The sequence below is a fragment of the Cervus canadensis genome, chromosome 12 (genome assembly GCF_019320065.1).
Source record: "Cervus canadensis isolate Bull #8, Minnesota chromosome 12, ASM1932006v1, whole genome shotgun sequence".
Taxonomy (NCBI): Eukaryota; Metazoa; Chordata; class Mammalia; order Artiodactyla; family Cervidae; genus Cervus; species Cervus canadensis.
The window spans coordinates 66,784,925-66,802,143 of NC_057397.1; the positions used below are offsets into that span (position 1 = coordinate 66,784,925).

The following is a 17,219-nucleotide window of genomic DNA, read 5'->3' on the forward strand; positions in this document are numbered from 1 at the left end:
TTTTACTTCAAATCCTAATTTGTTTGTCTCTCTCCTGTGATTGTCAAACTATCCCTCACTAGCTCTATTCTACAGCTCTAAGTTTGCACAAGTCTTAACAATTTAAAATAAATACAAATTTAAACAGTAGTCTCAGGTCACAGAATGACACCTAGATCCAATTCTGTAGGAATTTGGGGACTTCAATTCCAAAATCTTTTAAAATTTCGTTTTTAAGGCAAATATAAGCTCTCCAGTTTATAGGAAGTCCCACCTTCCTTTGCTTATTTAAAAGTTAAAGAAATCTTAATCAAACTGAAAGGCTTTTCCCACTCATGGGAGTGTCTGTAAGCAAGAGAAAGAAATGCAGAGACTAGAGTTAGTTAAGCGCTGTAGCTCCTGCTTCTCTCTCTCTTTTTCCTTTCATTCTTTTTATTTTCTTTTAGCTATAAGAAGATAAAGGAAATAAGCATAGCAAAGATCCTCTGCTAGAGCCCTGGGTCCTCAGATTTATTTTTAGTGTCAGCTATTTCAATTAATACTTCAAAGAAAATTTCAGCAGGGGTACTGGTAATTTGAGTGAGATTTAATGATATGCAAATGAATGTAAACAATATGTTAGTTTTAAAGCAAAGATTGAGGGTACCTTAGCAATTCCTATCATTATATATAAACTAAATCCTGCAGACTCTGAAAGACCCTTCAGAGCCCCACTATTGATAAGAAATGAAATCTGAAATCAGATTGCCTGAGTTCAAATTTCTGTTCTGCTGATTTCTTTTTCTGTTTTTGTTCTGCTGATTTCTAATTGTTCTGGGCTCAAATTCCAGTTCTGCTCATTTCTAATAGATTTCTAATATCATATTTGGGCAAATATTTAACCTTTCTGTGCCACCACATCCTCATCTATAAAATGAGGATATTTAAAAGAATCTATCTCTGAGGGCTACTATAAAGATTAAGTAAGTTCCTTTGTGTAATGCAATTAACACAGTGCCTAGATTAGCATACTATGTAAGAATTAGCTATTAGCTATCTTTATTATTGTTCTTGTCACCTTCTTTATACTATAGAAACCCTGTTGTGTTCAAGAGCTGAAGATCAGTATATAAACAGAGTTAAAAATATAGAGAGGTAATGTTGCTTCAAAGTATAATCTCCTGTTACCTGTATAATTCCAATGACCAGCCAAAGAGCAGAAGACACAGCATATCTCAAAATGCGGCTGTAAGGAGCTATGTAGCTACGTGGGCTTCTGGAAAGACTAGAGGATGAGTCCATTAATGCTAAGTTCTTGAATCCCACAACCTTAAATAAAAAGAAAAAATAATTTTAAAAGATACGGATAAAGAAAACTCCTGTAGTCTGAAAATGAGACACCTCTCTCTACTCCTTCCCTTGAAAAACTGAAGTATTCAAGTTTGTACAAACAGTAGAAAATCTAGATAAAAATAATTATCCAGTATTTTAATTACAAAGTATTGAATACAAAATTTTAGCTAGTTCATTAGGTAGTCTCTTCAATATGGCTCAAGGCCAGTTCAGTTCAGTTGCTCAGTCGTGTCTGACTCTTTGTGACCCCAACGACTGCAGCACACCAGGCTTCCCTGTTCATCACCAACTCCTGGAGCTTGCTCAAACTCAAGTCCATCAAGTCAGTAATGCCATTCAACCATCTCATCCTCTGTCATCCCCTTCGACTCAAGGCCAAATATAACCTTATTATCATATATACTGACAAAGCTTAAAAATTTCTATCAAAAAAATAAAGTTGTGGCTCAGCTGGTAAAGAATCCGCTTGCAATGCAGGAGACCTGGGTTCGATCCCTGAGTTGGGAAGATTCCCTGGAGAAGGGAAAGGCTACCTACTCCAGTATCCTGGCCTAGAGAATTCCATAGACTATAGTCCACGGAGTCGCAAAGAGTCGGACACAACTGAGCGATTTTCACTTTCACTTTTCACTTTCAGTAAACTACCAATGAACAACCAGCAATCTATGCCAGGCACTACGCAAAATACTTTTTATACTTTAAAACACTATTTTCCAAAATGCCTTTTGAGGAAGATATCATGTTATACTCACCTCTATGCCTTCTACTCTCATACATTAAAGGCTCTGGAAAGTTTTATGGTAAAGAAGTTACATGACTTTATGGAATACAGTATTTTCCAAACTTACTTGATTATAAAACTACTTTCTCACACAATCCCTTTTAAGCTTTAAAAAACAGGACTATAAGTAAGTTTTTGAGACAGTGTTCTTATGTCCCAGAGACACACACGTTCTTCTAGGTTCAAAAAAGGAAAGGAAGGAGAAAGGCAAGAAAGAAGGAAAAAGGAAGGCAGACAAACAAAGGAGTCTGACAAAATTTATATCAAACCTTACTTAAGCAGCTAGTTCTACAGAAAATGTTACTCATATAGTTTCCGTATTTCAGTCTCATATTCAGTACTGAATATTTCCTTTGATAATTCTACCCAGGTCCATCAAATAACTGTAAAGGGATCATAAGCATGTACCCACTGAGTGTGTCCTGTTAGGCTGTAGCCCCAAATCCTAACACAGGACATGGCCCTTAGTAGGTGTTCAAGGACAGAAAGTAGAATGGGGGTTCCAGGTCTGGGGAGAGGGAAGAAGACGGGCACAGAGTTTTACTTCTGCAAGATGAAGAGATCTAGCGATGGACTGTACAACAACAGGAGTGCACCTAACAGTACTGAACTGTACACTTAAAATGATTAAGATGGTAAATTTCATGTTATGTGTATTTTTTAATGGCTCGGTAACAATATTTTAAACTTCTCCCACTGATAGGAAAATCTAGTTGGAATTAAATTAACATTTATGAGGCACCCATAAATTGAATACAATTATATCAAATAGTTTATACCTCCAAAAGGAAGAGGACAGTAAGTACTTGGAAAAGTGGGTTAATTTTTCTCACAGTCTGAATTTCGTTCCATTCATTTGCCACAAAATAAGTTCTCCATATGCTTACAGGAACAGTAGCACTCCGAACACCACCCTCACCTGGTTGGGGAGATAAAATGAGTAAAATGTTTCACCTTCTTTGCTTTACAACGGTGGCAAAAGAAATTTGGTGCAAATGGTTACTTTCATTACCTTCAACAGCTTTAAGAACCTTTCCTTTAGGCCGCTCCCAATCGATAAAGAATATGTCTATGGTAATCTGGGAGATGAGCTTATGCAAAAATTGCAGAGCCTGAGAATGACAAACAAAACACCTTAAAGTACTGGCATCAACCCTGCTTATGAAACCAACGCTGATTCTTTAAGAAACGAACATCTGCAATCACAAGAAGATATATGGGGCTTCTCGGTGCTCAAATGGTAAACAAGCTGCCTGCAATGGGGGAGACCCAGGTTCAACCCCTGGGTCAGGAAGATCCCCTGGAGAAGGGAATGGCAACCCACTCCAGTATTCTTGCAGAGAATCCCATGGACAGGGAAGCCTGGCAGGCTACGGTCCATCGGGTCGCAAAGAGTCAAAGAGTCAGAGTGACTAACATTTTCACTGTAAGTTTCACAAGTGACAAAGTCATAATACCATTAGGGGCTCACCAGAACCTCATCAACTAACAATCACCAAATTCATAGACTTTTTACACACATATTAATTCACCTTCCCTTCTTCTTTCTTTGAAATAGGAATATGAAAGGAGACATACTACCTCCCTCCTCACACAGGGATCTTGAGTAATTGACTCTTTCCCAAGGTTTCCAAAAGCCTTTAACTTCTTCATAAGGAAAGGTATTACCAACTGTAATTTGTTTGTCCTAATGAAAGTTTTAGGATGTTCTTACTGTCTTTTTCTCTATTTCTGCTATTAAGATTTCTGATGAAAAAAATCCTTTTCATTTCAGAATATGTTTAAACTGAGGATTCTTCTGCGAAGGTGCATTATTGATCAAACAAAGGTTAAAAATCTAAGTATGGGATGATTCCTCTCTTCCTGGGGCTCACAGATCAGTGGGAATAGCAGTCACTTAATAATCACAACACAACTGGATGAGATGTACGGCAGAGGCATGTAAAGAGCATCATGTCCACTGAAAGAACAGTGAAGCAGGGAGGGGGCTGCCATGGGAAGAGGAGGAAAGGAAAGTGGAAGCAGAGAGAACCAAGGCTGAGTTCAGCACTTTATCCAGTGTGGTACCGTTCACTCTCAACTAACAGTCTACATTAAAGAATAAAAAAGTATTTAAGGTAGAGCTTCAGAATGAGACACCTATTATAAATAAATGCAGACTTCCTAGTAAAATTAAACAATTCATACTTTCTTCTAAAATTAAACTAAATTTTACACCAAAGATTTTGAAAGCGTTTTAACTCTGAAGACTTACATGTTTATTAGCAGACCTTTTTTTTTTTAAGCAGAGTTTTAAAATTCAGTAACCTATGCTTTGAAACTTACCTTCAGAGCAAAACCACATCCCACATAAGTAACAAAACGTTCTTCTTGAGCTGGCACTGGTAGCAAAACAGAGACAGATTTCTGCGCCTGTGATGAAAATTACACTAAGTATGACCACACAAGGTTTTTACTAGGCACAGTTTATAACCCAAAGAAAGCATAAAATAAACACAACACACTTAGGTTACGGTGAGTTTAGCACTTGCCCCAATATTCTTGATTAGAAACACCCTCAAGTAAAAACAGTTGCTTTATAAAGAGAGCTTACAATTTATTCAGGTTGTGGCACTAAGGTTAAATCCAGAAAATCACTTACTTTAAAGAAAATAAGCCAGTAAAGACCTGTTCCTACAGTGATGATAAAGAAAACATTGGCCAGATCACCAGCATAGTAAACCAAGAATTTCGTAACTGTCTGCAATTTAAAAAGAGAATCACAGCTGTTATAGACTCAATCTATTTATACTACTTTATAACATATTATTATTAATAACATTATTATCAACCCAGTTTCTCAAGCTTGAAGTCTTATTTCATGTATCCATGAATCAGTCAGGACTGACTGCAGCCACTTCCTAGATACCTTTTGGGTCCTAACCTTTTGATCCATTCCCAATAACTTCTATCTTATTCAACTCTTCTCATCTTTCACCAACCAAGAACTTTAGAACCGCTTTCTAATTTTCTTCAACTTTGGAATCCTTCTCCCCAACGTACCCTCCATACCACCATCAGAGTTGGCTTTCTAAAATGTAAATTGGACTGTGTCACTCTCTTTCTTAAAAATGTACAGTGATGCCTCATTAAAATGTAAATTCCTGATCCACAAGGTCCTTTACAACCTAGGCCAAAATTAAATTTTAGCCTCATCTGTCCGTTCCAACAACTTGCTCAATAATTAACCACTCCACACATCCATCCCAAGTGTTTTGGGGAATGAAATGAGTATTATTTCAACATATTCTTCTCTTCTTCGCTCTGGCAAACTCTCTAGAGCTCTGGGGGCAGAGACCACGTCTCCCTGTGCCCATTACCACATCTCCCAGCACCTCGTAGAGTATCTGGCACTCAGACAGCAGACCATCAGTGACTATTTGTGGAATGCGAAGATCGTTGCTGCTGTTCCGTTGCTAAGTTGTGTCTGACTTTTTGCAACCCCATGAACTGCAGCGTGCCGGGCTTCCCTGTCCTTCACTATCTCCAGGAGTGTGCTCAAATTCAGATAATGCATAGATAATCCAGCTTAAACTTCACTTCTCTTGGATGCCTTTCTTGACCCTCCCAAACAGTAAATCAAGCCCCCCTCCTCTGATTTCCAGGCACATTAGCTCTGGAGACAGGAAGATAACCCAACACAAACCAGTTTACTGTGCTGCCTTTCTTATGTTCTTAATCAGCTAACTGGAAATACTACCTACATTTTGATATGGTAAACATTAAATGAATAGGACATTTACTTAATCTCTACAATTTCAGCATGTATAAAATGGGAATGATCACGATACCTAACTTCATAGAGCTATTGTGAGGACTAAATGAATTACACGTCTCAAGGTTTAAAAAGTGCCTGGCTTACAGTAATATTCAATAAATGACAGATGAAAATAAAAACAAGAACAAATGTAAAAACAATTAAATGAGAAATGAAGCCATAAAGTTAATAGAATAAAATATGGGAGAGTATCTTTTTGATAGGGGAGGATATCTTAAACAAGATCCTAAAAGCACACACCATAATATGAAAACCTATTCAGATTTGACAGTATTAAAATCAAGAGTTTCTACTAAACAAAGTAACATATAGGTAAAATAACAGATGGATTTACCCTTGGAGAAGAAACTTCAATGTCAAAAACCAAAAGAAGATTTATATTTAGAAAATACAAAAAAACGAAATAAAATAAAATATAAAAAATTTGTTTAAATAAATAAGAAAAACTGGAAACAACAGAAAAATGAGCAAGTGATATAAATAAGAAGTTCACAGAAGGGGAAGCCCAAATGATTAATAAAGTATATGAAGAGTAATCAAAGAAATGGAAATTGATGACAAACTACTCATCCCACCAGATCGGCAAAAAATGGGAAAGGGTGGGAAAACAGCAAGTGTTGCTGAGGATTCAAGGAAACAAGAAGAGCACGGCTGGTGGGTGCAGACTGGCCACCAGCCGTGCTGCACGCTGGAGGGGAAACGAGGGTACATTTCCTACTCATGAACGTCTCCTAGTCAGGTACCCCAGAGAAACTCAAGGCAACTTTTTACTCATCCGCTAGCTGTGTCTTATTAGAAGGATATAAAATAGCCAAAAGATAAAAATATACTTTAAAAAGCCCTGTGATTATACCTGTAAGTCAATCATGGGACTCCCAATGCGTCTCTTCCAACCTGCTGTCTTCAAAAGAGATGATAAAATAGCGAGTCCACCCAACACACCTAAAGCAATCTAAAGTAAAAAAAAAAATTGAGATTTATGTAATTTCATAATGCAATTTCATCAAAGTTCAAAGATACTGTAAATAAAAAGTAACAAAGTACTTAAAAAAGGGCTCAAAAATTAGAAGGTACACTAAAAGGACATAGGCGCCAAACTGAAGAAACTCGCGCCAAACTGAAGAAACTCCCAATGGACAAATCTGGGACAATTTGAGCAAGAAAATGAAGGTAACGAATTAAAATTGCTAGAATAAATAAATATTCATGAGTCCATACTGACTTAATAATAAATGAATAAATAAATCCACGTGGACAAAGGGAGAGTTCCTATTTACAGAATTCTAATCAATATAGAAGAAATGATGGAAAAACACAACCACCACCAGACAAATATCACAGTAATATTTTTTACTGGCCAAGAATTATTAATGGATGCTAAAATTAGAGGGCAAAAGAATAAAAAGGAGCAGGAGATTTGCACAATGTCAAGTATTTTCCCACAAGACACTTATTAATTATAAGTAGAAAATGACAATGGAGAACTCTGAAGATATCATCTTAGCCATACGATCGAAGTTGACATCAACGTTAACAACATATGTGTGTGCTAAGTAGCTTCGGTCATATCTGACTCTTTGCAATCTATGGACCGTAGCCTGCCAGACTTCTCTGTCCATGGGATTCTCTAGACAAGAATACTGGAATGAGTTGCCCTGTCCTCTTCCAGGGGATCTTCCTGACCCAGGGATCGAAGCCGGGTCTCTTATCTCTCCTGCATTGGCAGGAGGGTCTTTACCACTAGCGCTACCTGGGAAGTCCATTAATAAGATATACTGACACCAAGTGTCTTCTGATACGACTCACTGAGAAGGGTATAACATCACTTTCATGGTATGTATGCTAAAACTACATTTAATCATGGGAAAATACCAGATAAAACCAACTGAAGGACAAAATACCAGTGTTAGGGTCAGTCATGAGACAAAGAATGACTGTCGACCTGTCACAGACCTAAGGAGACTAAGGAGACACACGATGGTTGGGTCCTAAAACAGAAAAAGGATAGTGAAAAAAATCCGTAAAATCCAAAGAGTATTTACATTAGTTAATTTGTTGTTGTTTAGTCACTAAATCATGTCCAACTCTTCGTGACCCCTTGGACTGCAGCCCACCAGGCTCCTCTGTCCATGGGATTTCCCAAGTAAGAATACTAGAGTGGGTTATCATTACCTTCTTCAAGTGATCTTCCCGACCCAGGAATCGAACCTGCGTCTTTGCATTGGCAGGTGGGTTCTTTACCACTGAGCCACCAGGAAAGCCCAGATTAGTTAACAGGACTACATCAATATTAATTTCCTGATTATGACCACTGTACTACAGTATGCAGACTGGCGTGCTGCAGTCCATGGGAGTCGCAAAGAGGTGGACACGACCAACGAATGAATAACAATAACTACAGTTATGTAAGATGTTAACCCTAAGGGAGACTTGGTGAGGGATATATGGCAAATCTCTTTATTTTGACAACTTTCCTGAACATGTAAAAAAATTTTGTTTTAATTAAACAATATACTGAAAGTATTTTGACAGGTTAAAAGAAACTCACATCTGTCTGGACATGTGCTTCTCCTTGATCCATTTCATATGTGACTGAGAAAGAAACCTGATATTTAAAAGAAAGCAAATTAGCCATACTGGTTATATGATACAAACCTATTTTTACTATAAAAATACATTCACAGTTGAATTTTACCAAAAATATCATACTTTTAAATTATCAATATTGCTAGAGTTGACTTTTACTTATACATAAATAAATACACTTTGGGGAATTACCCACACTACTTTAATTATCCATTTAGAGTACATATTAAAGAAAGAGGGTTTCATTAGAAGGTAGATTAGGTTCATTAACGGCAGTCAAGTCAAACTAATCGTATTTCATTTTCTGATAGGTTTCTGTAACTGAGGCATGTGACCTATCCTGTGTATCAAGAGTTCAGCAACTGGCTAAACAATCACATAGGAAGAAGGCAGATTAATCAAAGGTGTAAACAAGAATCTTAGGGACACAATTATACAGAGATAGGAGAGAGATGAATCATAAAGGATTAAGAGAAACAGTAGCATGAGAAATAGGAGAGGGAAGACACCTAAGTCTTACCAGGGTCACAGAACAGGGAACTTCGAGGAGGAGGGGGTCACGAGTAGAGTCAAATGTTGCACAACTGACCCCTGAACAATACAGGGGTTGGGGCATCAATTCCGATGCAGTCAAAAATCCAGACAGAACTTTAGAGTTGGTCCTCCACATCCATGAATTCGACCAACTTTGCAGACTGCTGCAGTACATATTTAGTTAAAAAAATTTTTTAAAGTCCACATATAAGCAGAACCATGCAGTTCAAATCTATGTTCTTCAAGGGGCAACTGTTTAAGTGGCAAGTTAAAGAAATAAAGCCAGCGTATGTGGACTACCTCACTGACTTCATTCAAGAGGTTTTCAAAGAAGCAAAATGGCAGGACCCAAACTGCAAATGATGAAAGAATAAATGGTTGGGAAATCAAGGAAAGACACATGATAGCAAGCTGAATTGTTGACAGAACTGACAGAAGATTTTATGGTTTGGTTGTGCTAATTTGTTTTTAAGATAGGGCAACCTGAAAGGAAAGGAACCAGCAGAGAAACTGGCCGAATAAAGGGATGGGGGTGAAACAGGAGAAAATACACATTAATATGTTATAATAAAATATGTAAAATTAAATAGGAGAAAACACCCTAAACAAGTATGGGTTTAAAATTCGCTTAAGAAAGTGGGAAGAGTCCTTTATTCTTAGAAATAGGAACCGGAGTCGAGAAAGATAATGAAACAGAGATACTGAAGTATTAAAGAGGAAATTGAGGGAATTCATATTGGATGGTTTTGATCTGCTCAGAAAAACAGGAAGATTAGGTTACTTGCAGAGATGGTAAGACAGCAGAGATACAGCTGCTCAAAATGAATGTAGAATTTTTACAATAGCTGTCATGAGAAATTAAGAAATGATGAAAAGTGTGCATTCTATAATTAGAATGAATTGAGGTGGGCTTCCTCAGTATAGTTTTATGATTCTCTCAACTTTTTTCCTACCTCTTATTTTCCAATTTGTCAAAACAGCTTAGATATATTTTGGACATGAAAAATATTTAAAGAAAACATCCAGAAGTGTTTTACATTAAGATAAATATATTCTTAACTACCCAAAAATGACATTCCAGGAAAATCTAAACAAGGCAGTCTTTTGTTGTTACTAAGCTGTTCCTGGATTTTCTCCTCTCATTACAGTGTATATAAATTCAGGCAACAGAAACAAATTTAACATCAAATCAGGTAATAAAACTGAGGATGTGCACTCTTTCAGAGAAACGTCCGATCAGGTGCCTGCTTTTCGCTTTATGAGAGCCTGAATCCAACAGCAGCTGAGCAGAGGTGCGAGCACAGCAGCGAGGCCCAGGACACTGGCGGAAGAACTAGAGCACGAAACGTCAGCAAAGTGAGACAGTGGAAATGTAAAGCTTTAGTGAGTCTTAGAGGCAGGGAATGTGCACCTTCCAACTGTCATGCTTCCGGAGGAGAGAGGGGATGAGGGAGAAGTCTAGAAGGGTGAGCTCTGGTCCCGATCTCCATCCTCCTCAGGCAGGGACACTTCAGTCGCCTGGCGAGGCAGAGCTCGGCCTCTGCCAGGCTCCTTCTTTGGAGTGGCCTGCTCTCAGCGTGTGCACGGTCTCACTTCCACACTCAGGCCCTTCCAGGCAGGGGAGGACTCGGGTTCTGGGGTGAAGTTTAACTGAGTTGGGAAACTGTCAGAAGACTAATTGGTTGTGGGTCCAAACTGCATTCTCTATTTCACTTTAGTGAAATAGTTATAAACTATTTCATAAACTATAACTATAAACTAGTTATAACTAGTTCTACTAGTTATAAAGCTAATAATTTGATTCTCTTTCTGCCTGTTTAAGTATGCCTCTATCAAGTGGGCAAGACTGGTGAGAAGAGAAACACATATGCCCACTAAAGGTTTGAGTCCCTGGTTTAGTCAGGCAAGGAGACAAATCTTAACGGAAGCAAGGTGGCCAAAGAGAACGAGAAATGTCCTGGCATCCAGAACAGGGAGGCCCAGCGGCTGGTGACACTATCTGCTGGCAAACTTAGTTCTTGCCTTTTTATGTGCAGAATCCATAAGAACTCACCTCTTACCACCATTAGTAAAAAACAACTGTCTTGACTATTTAAAACTCTGAAAAGGACTAACAGTCTCTGGACCATAATGCAAACTCTATCAGTTTTACACTAACACATAGAGAGGCAATGACCAAGAAGGAACTCACCTTCACAGACTGGCTGTTGGGATCTTTGACATCAATGTCACTGTAGGCAATGGTAATTAAGGGAGGGTAAATGTTTCCATTTTTTGTGTTGGGTACAAGGTGGATGCTGTTTAAAAGAAAATTCATTTTTAGTTAAAAATACACTGAGGCCCTTAAGCATACATATAACTTACTGTTTCCTCTGAATGTGATATGAATAGTCTTGGTGATCTCAGAACCACCAGTTATTAAAAACTAGAGAAGGTTAAACATAAACTAATGGTAACAACACAGGCTAGCTGAAGTGGTCAAAACTTTAGATTAAAATACACCCTCAAAAAATGCTTCTTGATCTAGGTCCTACAAAGTTTACAAATAAAATCAATGAAGTACTATGTACCACTTTTGAGGAATACTCAAGAGTAACACCTAGAGAAAGGCAGATAATATCCTGATTTTGGAAAAAAGATGAATTCTTGGTGACATCCCTGGTGGTCCAGTGGCTAAGACTCCACACACCCAACGCAGGGGCCCAGATTCAATCCCTGATCAGGGAACCAGATCCCACATGCCACAACTAATGATTCTACGTGCCACAACTAAGATCCGGCACAGCCAAATAAATAAATAAAATAAAAATAAATATTAAAAAAAGATGAATTCTTAAACAAAGATAACGTGGCATATCTAGTACTATCTATGGCACATAATAGGGTACATTTTGCTGAATTCAACACATTAGTAACATACCGTTTGTAAACTCAGAAAGGAAAATGCCAAGTACCACTGGCCAACATGGTTTCATCAAGATAAAGTCAGGCCTGGCTAGTTTCAACTTCATTTTCACTACATTGGGGAATCTACATTGGCAGATTGAGGGAATGCTAAAAACAGTACAGGTAGATTTCAGAAAGGTATATGACAAAGCTTCTGTACTGCCTACCTCATGCAAGGTTATCGTGAAAATCAAAATGAAAAAACAGTGTATGTTGAAATGCCATAAAGATGATGGCATTGGCTTTCATCAGTGTATTCAAGGTGCACATCATAAGATACTAGAGTAGAAAAGCCAGATAAGGTTAGAGATAGGAATCTCACAGCGGAGGAGAGATGGTGAGGGCTGCATGGCACTAAGGCAGGGCCATCATCAAAGTATCTGAGCAAGAGTGAGGTGTTGATAACTAGTGAGGGCCAACCTAGAGCAGAGCGTGCTGAAGGAGATGGAGCCACAGAAGGCCCGCCTGCTGCAATCACCTGGCAGGCTCTAACACACCCGCGTCAGCCCGCTGATCTTCACCGCTCCCCACCTCTCAACTCACTCTAGCTTGGCAAGTCTAGAGTGGGGCTTAGGATACGAATTTTGGCAAACTCTTTAAGCCCTTCTGAAGTAATTATCCCCTCTATTAGTCTATCCCAATGTATATAGACATCTGAGAACACATTATGTATCATTCCAGTTGAGGTGTTCTTACTGTTTTAATCTGATAATTACAAGTCAACACTTTCACTATGACATTTTCCCATATAGTCCAAGCCTCATTCAGTAAATTAGATGTTTGTTTACCTCAGTGATATTTGGGTGGCGACTCTAATAAAACTTGGCTGGCTTCCTAAGTCATTTTCCCGTCCACTTAGCGCATCCACTAAGAAAATGCGCCGAGTCAGAAGCCACTTGCCCGAACTACTGTCTTTTATAAAAAAAAAAAAAAAAAGATGGGTTTTAAAAAATACTTTCAATTATTCAAGGTGGCACAAAGTGAAGATTACTGGACAATTTTAAAACATAAAATTAGTACACTTTCTTTTAAAAAGATGGCTGCAAAAACAACTCCCGCTGTAAGAAATTCCTAGTAACAGCCTTCCCCACCGCACTTGAATGTTTTCTGATTGTTTGGACTTTTCATCAGTTTGGAAGGATTTTCCCTGCAAATTACCTGAATAAATAGGATTTTATAAAATGAGAAACAACAAAAGAAACTAATTTGTCCACAAAGCAGCTCAATGGTTTGAAGAAGCCCTGACTTTACAGTTCTACCGTTTTTCTCAGGATAAACTTTCAGGAATGATAAAATTTCTTAATAAAAAGCCTGATATATTTAGTAAATAAGGCTTCCCCGGTGGTTTAGACAGTAAAGAATCTGCCTGCAATGCAGGAGACCTGGATTTGATCCCTGGGTGGGGAAGATCCCCTGGAGAAAGGAAGGGCAACCCACTCCAGTATTCTTGCTTGGAGAATCCCATGGACAGAGGAGACTGGCGGGCTACAGCCCATGGCATCGCAGTCTGATATGACTGAGTGACTAAGCACATTGAGTAAATATACCAACAACCTTACTGTTTTACTGTGGGGCATGCTATATAAAACCTTACAATCAGGGACTTCCCTGGTGGCCCAGTGGCTAAGGCACCGTGCTCCCAAGGCAGGGGCCCAGGTTCGATCCGTCGTCAGGGAACTAGACCCCACATGGTGCAACTAAGACCTGGTGCAGTCAAATAGATAAATATTTTAAAAAAACAAACAAGCTTACAATCATAGAGAATCCATGACTTTTCTTATAATCTGTGGTTTATTAAGCTGTGTTGGTTGACTTATTTATTGATTTCAGCTCAGAGAAAGAGTGGTGTGTATAGATGCCTTACCTTGGTTCACAAACATTTTCTTGTGCTGAAGATTTAAGTTTAACACAGGCACAGCCCAGATATATTGGTGTTGATTCTCATCAGTATATTCAAGGTACACATCATAAAATGTAGGATTAGGAAAGTCAGTTAAGATCTTAGGGATAGGAATCTCACACTGAAAAATAAAATTAAAAGTACCCAAATTGAAAGTTGGAAAGCATATTTATTATCTTTAAAAGATTTGTCATTGTAAAAGAAAGTATCTTCCAACTATACTGTTTATACACATTTTCATACGTCTTTTAAAACATGAATACTATATATGAACTCTTTTATAAGGGCCAAAATAACTAAAAGTAAAGAACCACCTGAATCTTGTCCTACAACCCAGCTGGAGAGGCTATATATTCATTCTCAACTGTAACTGTACAGCAATAAAAAGGTTTAAAAACTCCTATCCTGTGGGATGAGGTCCCAACTCTTTCTCCTGATATACACTGTTTATGATGTGACTCCCCTTAATAGTGCCAGGTTTATCTCCCACTGCTTCCTCTTTGTCTGTGGTTCAGTCACACTAACCTACTTATAGTCCCTAAATATGCTATGCTATTCTACATCTCTCTGACACTGCAAATGGTATTCCTGCCTGGTATCCCCTTCCCCACTGTGCTCCCTGGTAAACTCATATTCATTCTGCAGGCTCAAGTGTCACTCACTGTGTAAAGCCTTTCTGAACTTCCCGAGGAACCGTTAAGGACCCTTCTTTGGACCAACATGGTTCCTTGTTCATATCTATAGACCAACACATCACATTCTTTTCAATTCTTTGTCTATACAGCTGTTTTCTTTACTAGGCTGTGAACTCCCTGAGAGGCAACTGGGTTTGATGGAAAAAACCACGGTTAAAGCCTAACAGAACATTTACTTGATGAAAGAATTTCAACAAATTACCTAATCTTACTGAGCAACATTTCCTCATCCATAAAATACAACTGGTATGTATTTTACAAAGCTATTTCAGGGATCAGATGAGATAAAAATGATAAAATGCTGAGGACAGAGCAGTGGGCATTTAACAGGTATTGATTATTCTGGCCCAAAGTACAACACGCAACAGTTTTTTAAAGTAACACAGAAGTCATTTCTGATAATAAAAGCAAATTCAAGTTCATGATAGAAAATATGAAAAAGAAAGAAAATAATCTGTAATCCCACCATCCAGAGATAACCACTGTTAAAAATGTTTCTTTTTCTCATCTGTTTTCCCCAATGGTGCTTTTTGTTATTTTAACAAAGCTGGAATCACAGTTTTGTTCTGTGGTGTGTGTACATGCATTTTATCAAGAAGTATTTTTGTAGACTATTGAAGGTCTTTCAAATGTTTAACGGCTCATAATGTTGCTTTGTCCCATACTGTAGTTTTAAAATGCACTACCAAAGGAAGGAAGGTCAGGGAGGGAGGGAGGTGAGCATGGAGAGAGAGAAAAGGAAGCATTTTGTTACTGGAGGGTGGAGGGAGGAGGCAGTGATAACACTTTATTAAAAATGAAGTACTTCTACTTCATTCTAAAATGCTCAAAAGTAGAGATTATTTTTAAGACCTATATGCCAGAAGCAAATACACAATTATGATGTTTAAGACTCTATGGATGACAAGGTACTGTTTTCATGCTGATTATATTAATAAAAATCATCCATAAATTATTCATTAGCCCGCAATGCGGGAGACCCAGGTTTGATGCCTGGGTCAGGAAGATGCCCTGGAGAAGGAAATGGCAACCCACTCTAGTCCTCTTGCCTAGAAAATTCCATGGATGGAGGAGCCTGGTGGGCTATAGTCCATGGGGTTGCAAAGAGTCAGACACAACTGAACGACTTCACTTCCACTTTCTTTTCACAAAAAATTACTAATTTCAAAAATTCAATAATTATTCCAATTATTGCTGATGTGAAAAATGAAGCCAAAATGTAGACTGTCTAAAATAGTTCCAACTTACACTTTGTTGATAGGTTGTTCCAAAAGAATAAGCAGCATTTAGTCTCGTCTCTGTGTCTGGACAAAGCTACAACAAAAGAACACAACTGATAAATATCTCTCATGAATCTTTTCTTTGCTTATAGTCAAGGGTTCTCAAGACTTAACATGGATATATACTTTATATAATACTTATTTAAGGTTATCAAGGGAGTGAAAAGTTAAGGGGGTATCTCTGTTATAACTTAAAGTAGTTTTAAGAAATTCCAATTTAAAACAAAACAAGAAAAATCAACTCTAGTAAGCAAACTGATGCTCTATTCAAGCGATAATCTAGTTTTTTCTTCATCTTCGCCTCAGTCAAAAATAAGACACGTTAGGGATTCTCTCTAGAATCATATTCACCTGTAAAACTCCTCCTTCTAAAGTTTGCCACTTGAGAAAATTTCCTCTCACATCATAGGAAGCAGCAACAAACTTCAGTTTTGTATTCTGCTTAAAGAAAACAAGAATAAAATAATGTCATGTACTCTGAAAGTCTATAAATATATATAATGGTCTATAAAGACTTTCAGAGTTTAGGCTTTCAGAGTATATACAATAGTCTATATAAATTTTTTCATTGTCAATTGATCTTTTCTTTTTCTAGAGATCAAATACTGAATTCATCGATCATTACTTTGAGGCAAAATTAATCAGTGTATCTCTCTGATTAAACACACTTAATATAAATAAATGGACTGGGTTTTTGCACAATAACTATTACTTCAGAATTGAGAGGCAGTGACAGATAACTTCTTTTCAAACCTGTTAAATTAGTGTGTGTGTACGTGAATGGGGGATGAATAGAGGAGGAAATAATCTATTCTTTCATTCTAGAAGGTCAAAAAAATGAAGGTAAGAATTTGGACCTGTGACATGCTGAGGAAACGCATAGAATCCCACTCAATCTTTGGCAGCCCTTTTTAAAATGTGGAGATCTAGGGCAGAGAAGGCTTTGCGTTGGTGATGACAACCTTCCCAAACCACAAATACTTCTTGCTACAATAACACACAATCCAGAGGTATCCACACTCTCAAGTAAGAAAACTAAACTCGATATTGTTTAGTTCCTCAGCAGCTAATATCTAGATTTAATTTAGTCATTAAAATTTTTAAAAATCTATCAAGAATTATGTCTAGTAATATTCTTATTACCTTTCAAAATTATAAATCAAAATGTAGTTAACCTTCAACAATATAGAGATTTGTACCTGGTTTTCCCCTTTAAAACTGAAATTTGTAGGAAGAGGTGTAGTACTAAGTATTTGAGGTGCTAATCCTAGCTGGTCTCCATAGAACAGCCATGGAAGATTCTGTCTCCTATAAACAATCACAATTGTTTTAATAAAGGGGGAACGGTCTTAGTACATATTTGTGAAAG

General features: G+C 37.7%; 1 protein-coding gene across 3 annotated transcripts in view; it reads right to left on the minus strand.

The window, feature by feature from the left end:
* TMEM67 (transmembrane protein 67) overlaps window positions 1-17,219 on the minus strand; it is a 43,385-nt gene that overhangs the window by 13,152 nt on the left and 13,014 nt on the right. For 2 of the 3 annotated variants that reach the window (XM_043483887.1, XM_043483885.1), the window contains 13 exons: window positions 17,050-17,158; window positions 16,202-16,291; window positions 15,819-15,884; window positions 13,840-13,996; window positions 12,764-12,887; window positions 11,221-11,326; window positions 8,458-8,514; window positions 6,763-6,861; window positions 4,734-4,832; window positions 4,418-4,504; window positions 3,105-3,204; window positions 2,872-3,011; window positions 1,147-1,287 (listed from right to left, as the gene is read on the minus strand). In XM_043483887.1, coding sequence (XP_043339822.1) covers window positions 1,147-1,287; window positions 2,872-3,011; window positions 3,105-3,204; window positions 4,418-4,504; window positions 4,734-4,832; window positions 6,763-6,861; window positions 8,458-8,514; window positions 11,221-11,326; window positions 12,764-12,887; window positions 13,840-13,996; window positions 15,819-15,884; window positions 16,202-16,291; window positions 17,050-17,158 — 1,375 coding nt within the window. The remainder of the gene's footprint in view (window positions 1-1,146; window positions 1,288-2,871; window positions 3,012-3,104; window positions 3,205-4,417; window positions 4,505-4,733; window positions 4,833-6,762; window positions 6,862-8,457; window positions 8,515-11,220; window positions 11,327-12,763; window positions 12,888-13,839; window positions 13,997-15,818; window positions 15,885-16,201; window positions 16,292-17,049; window positions 17,159-17,219) is intronic. The other variant, XM_043483886.1, reaches the window with a different exon arrangement.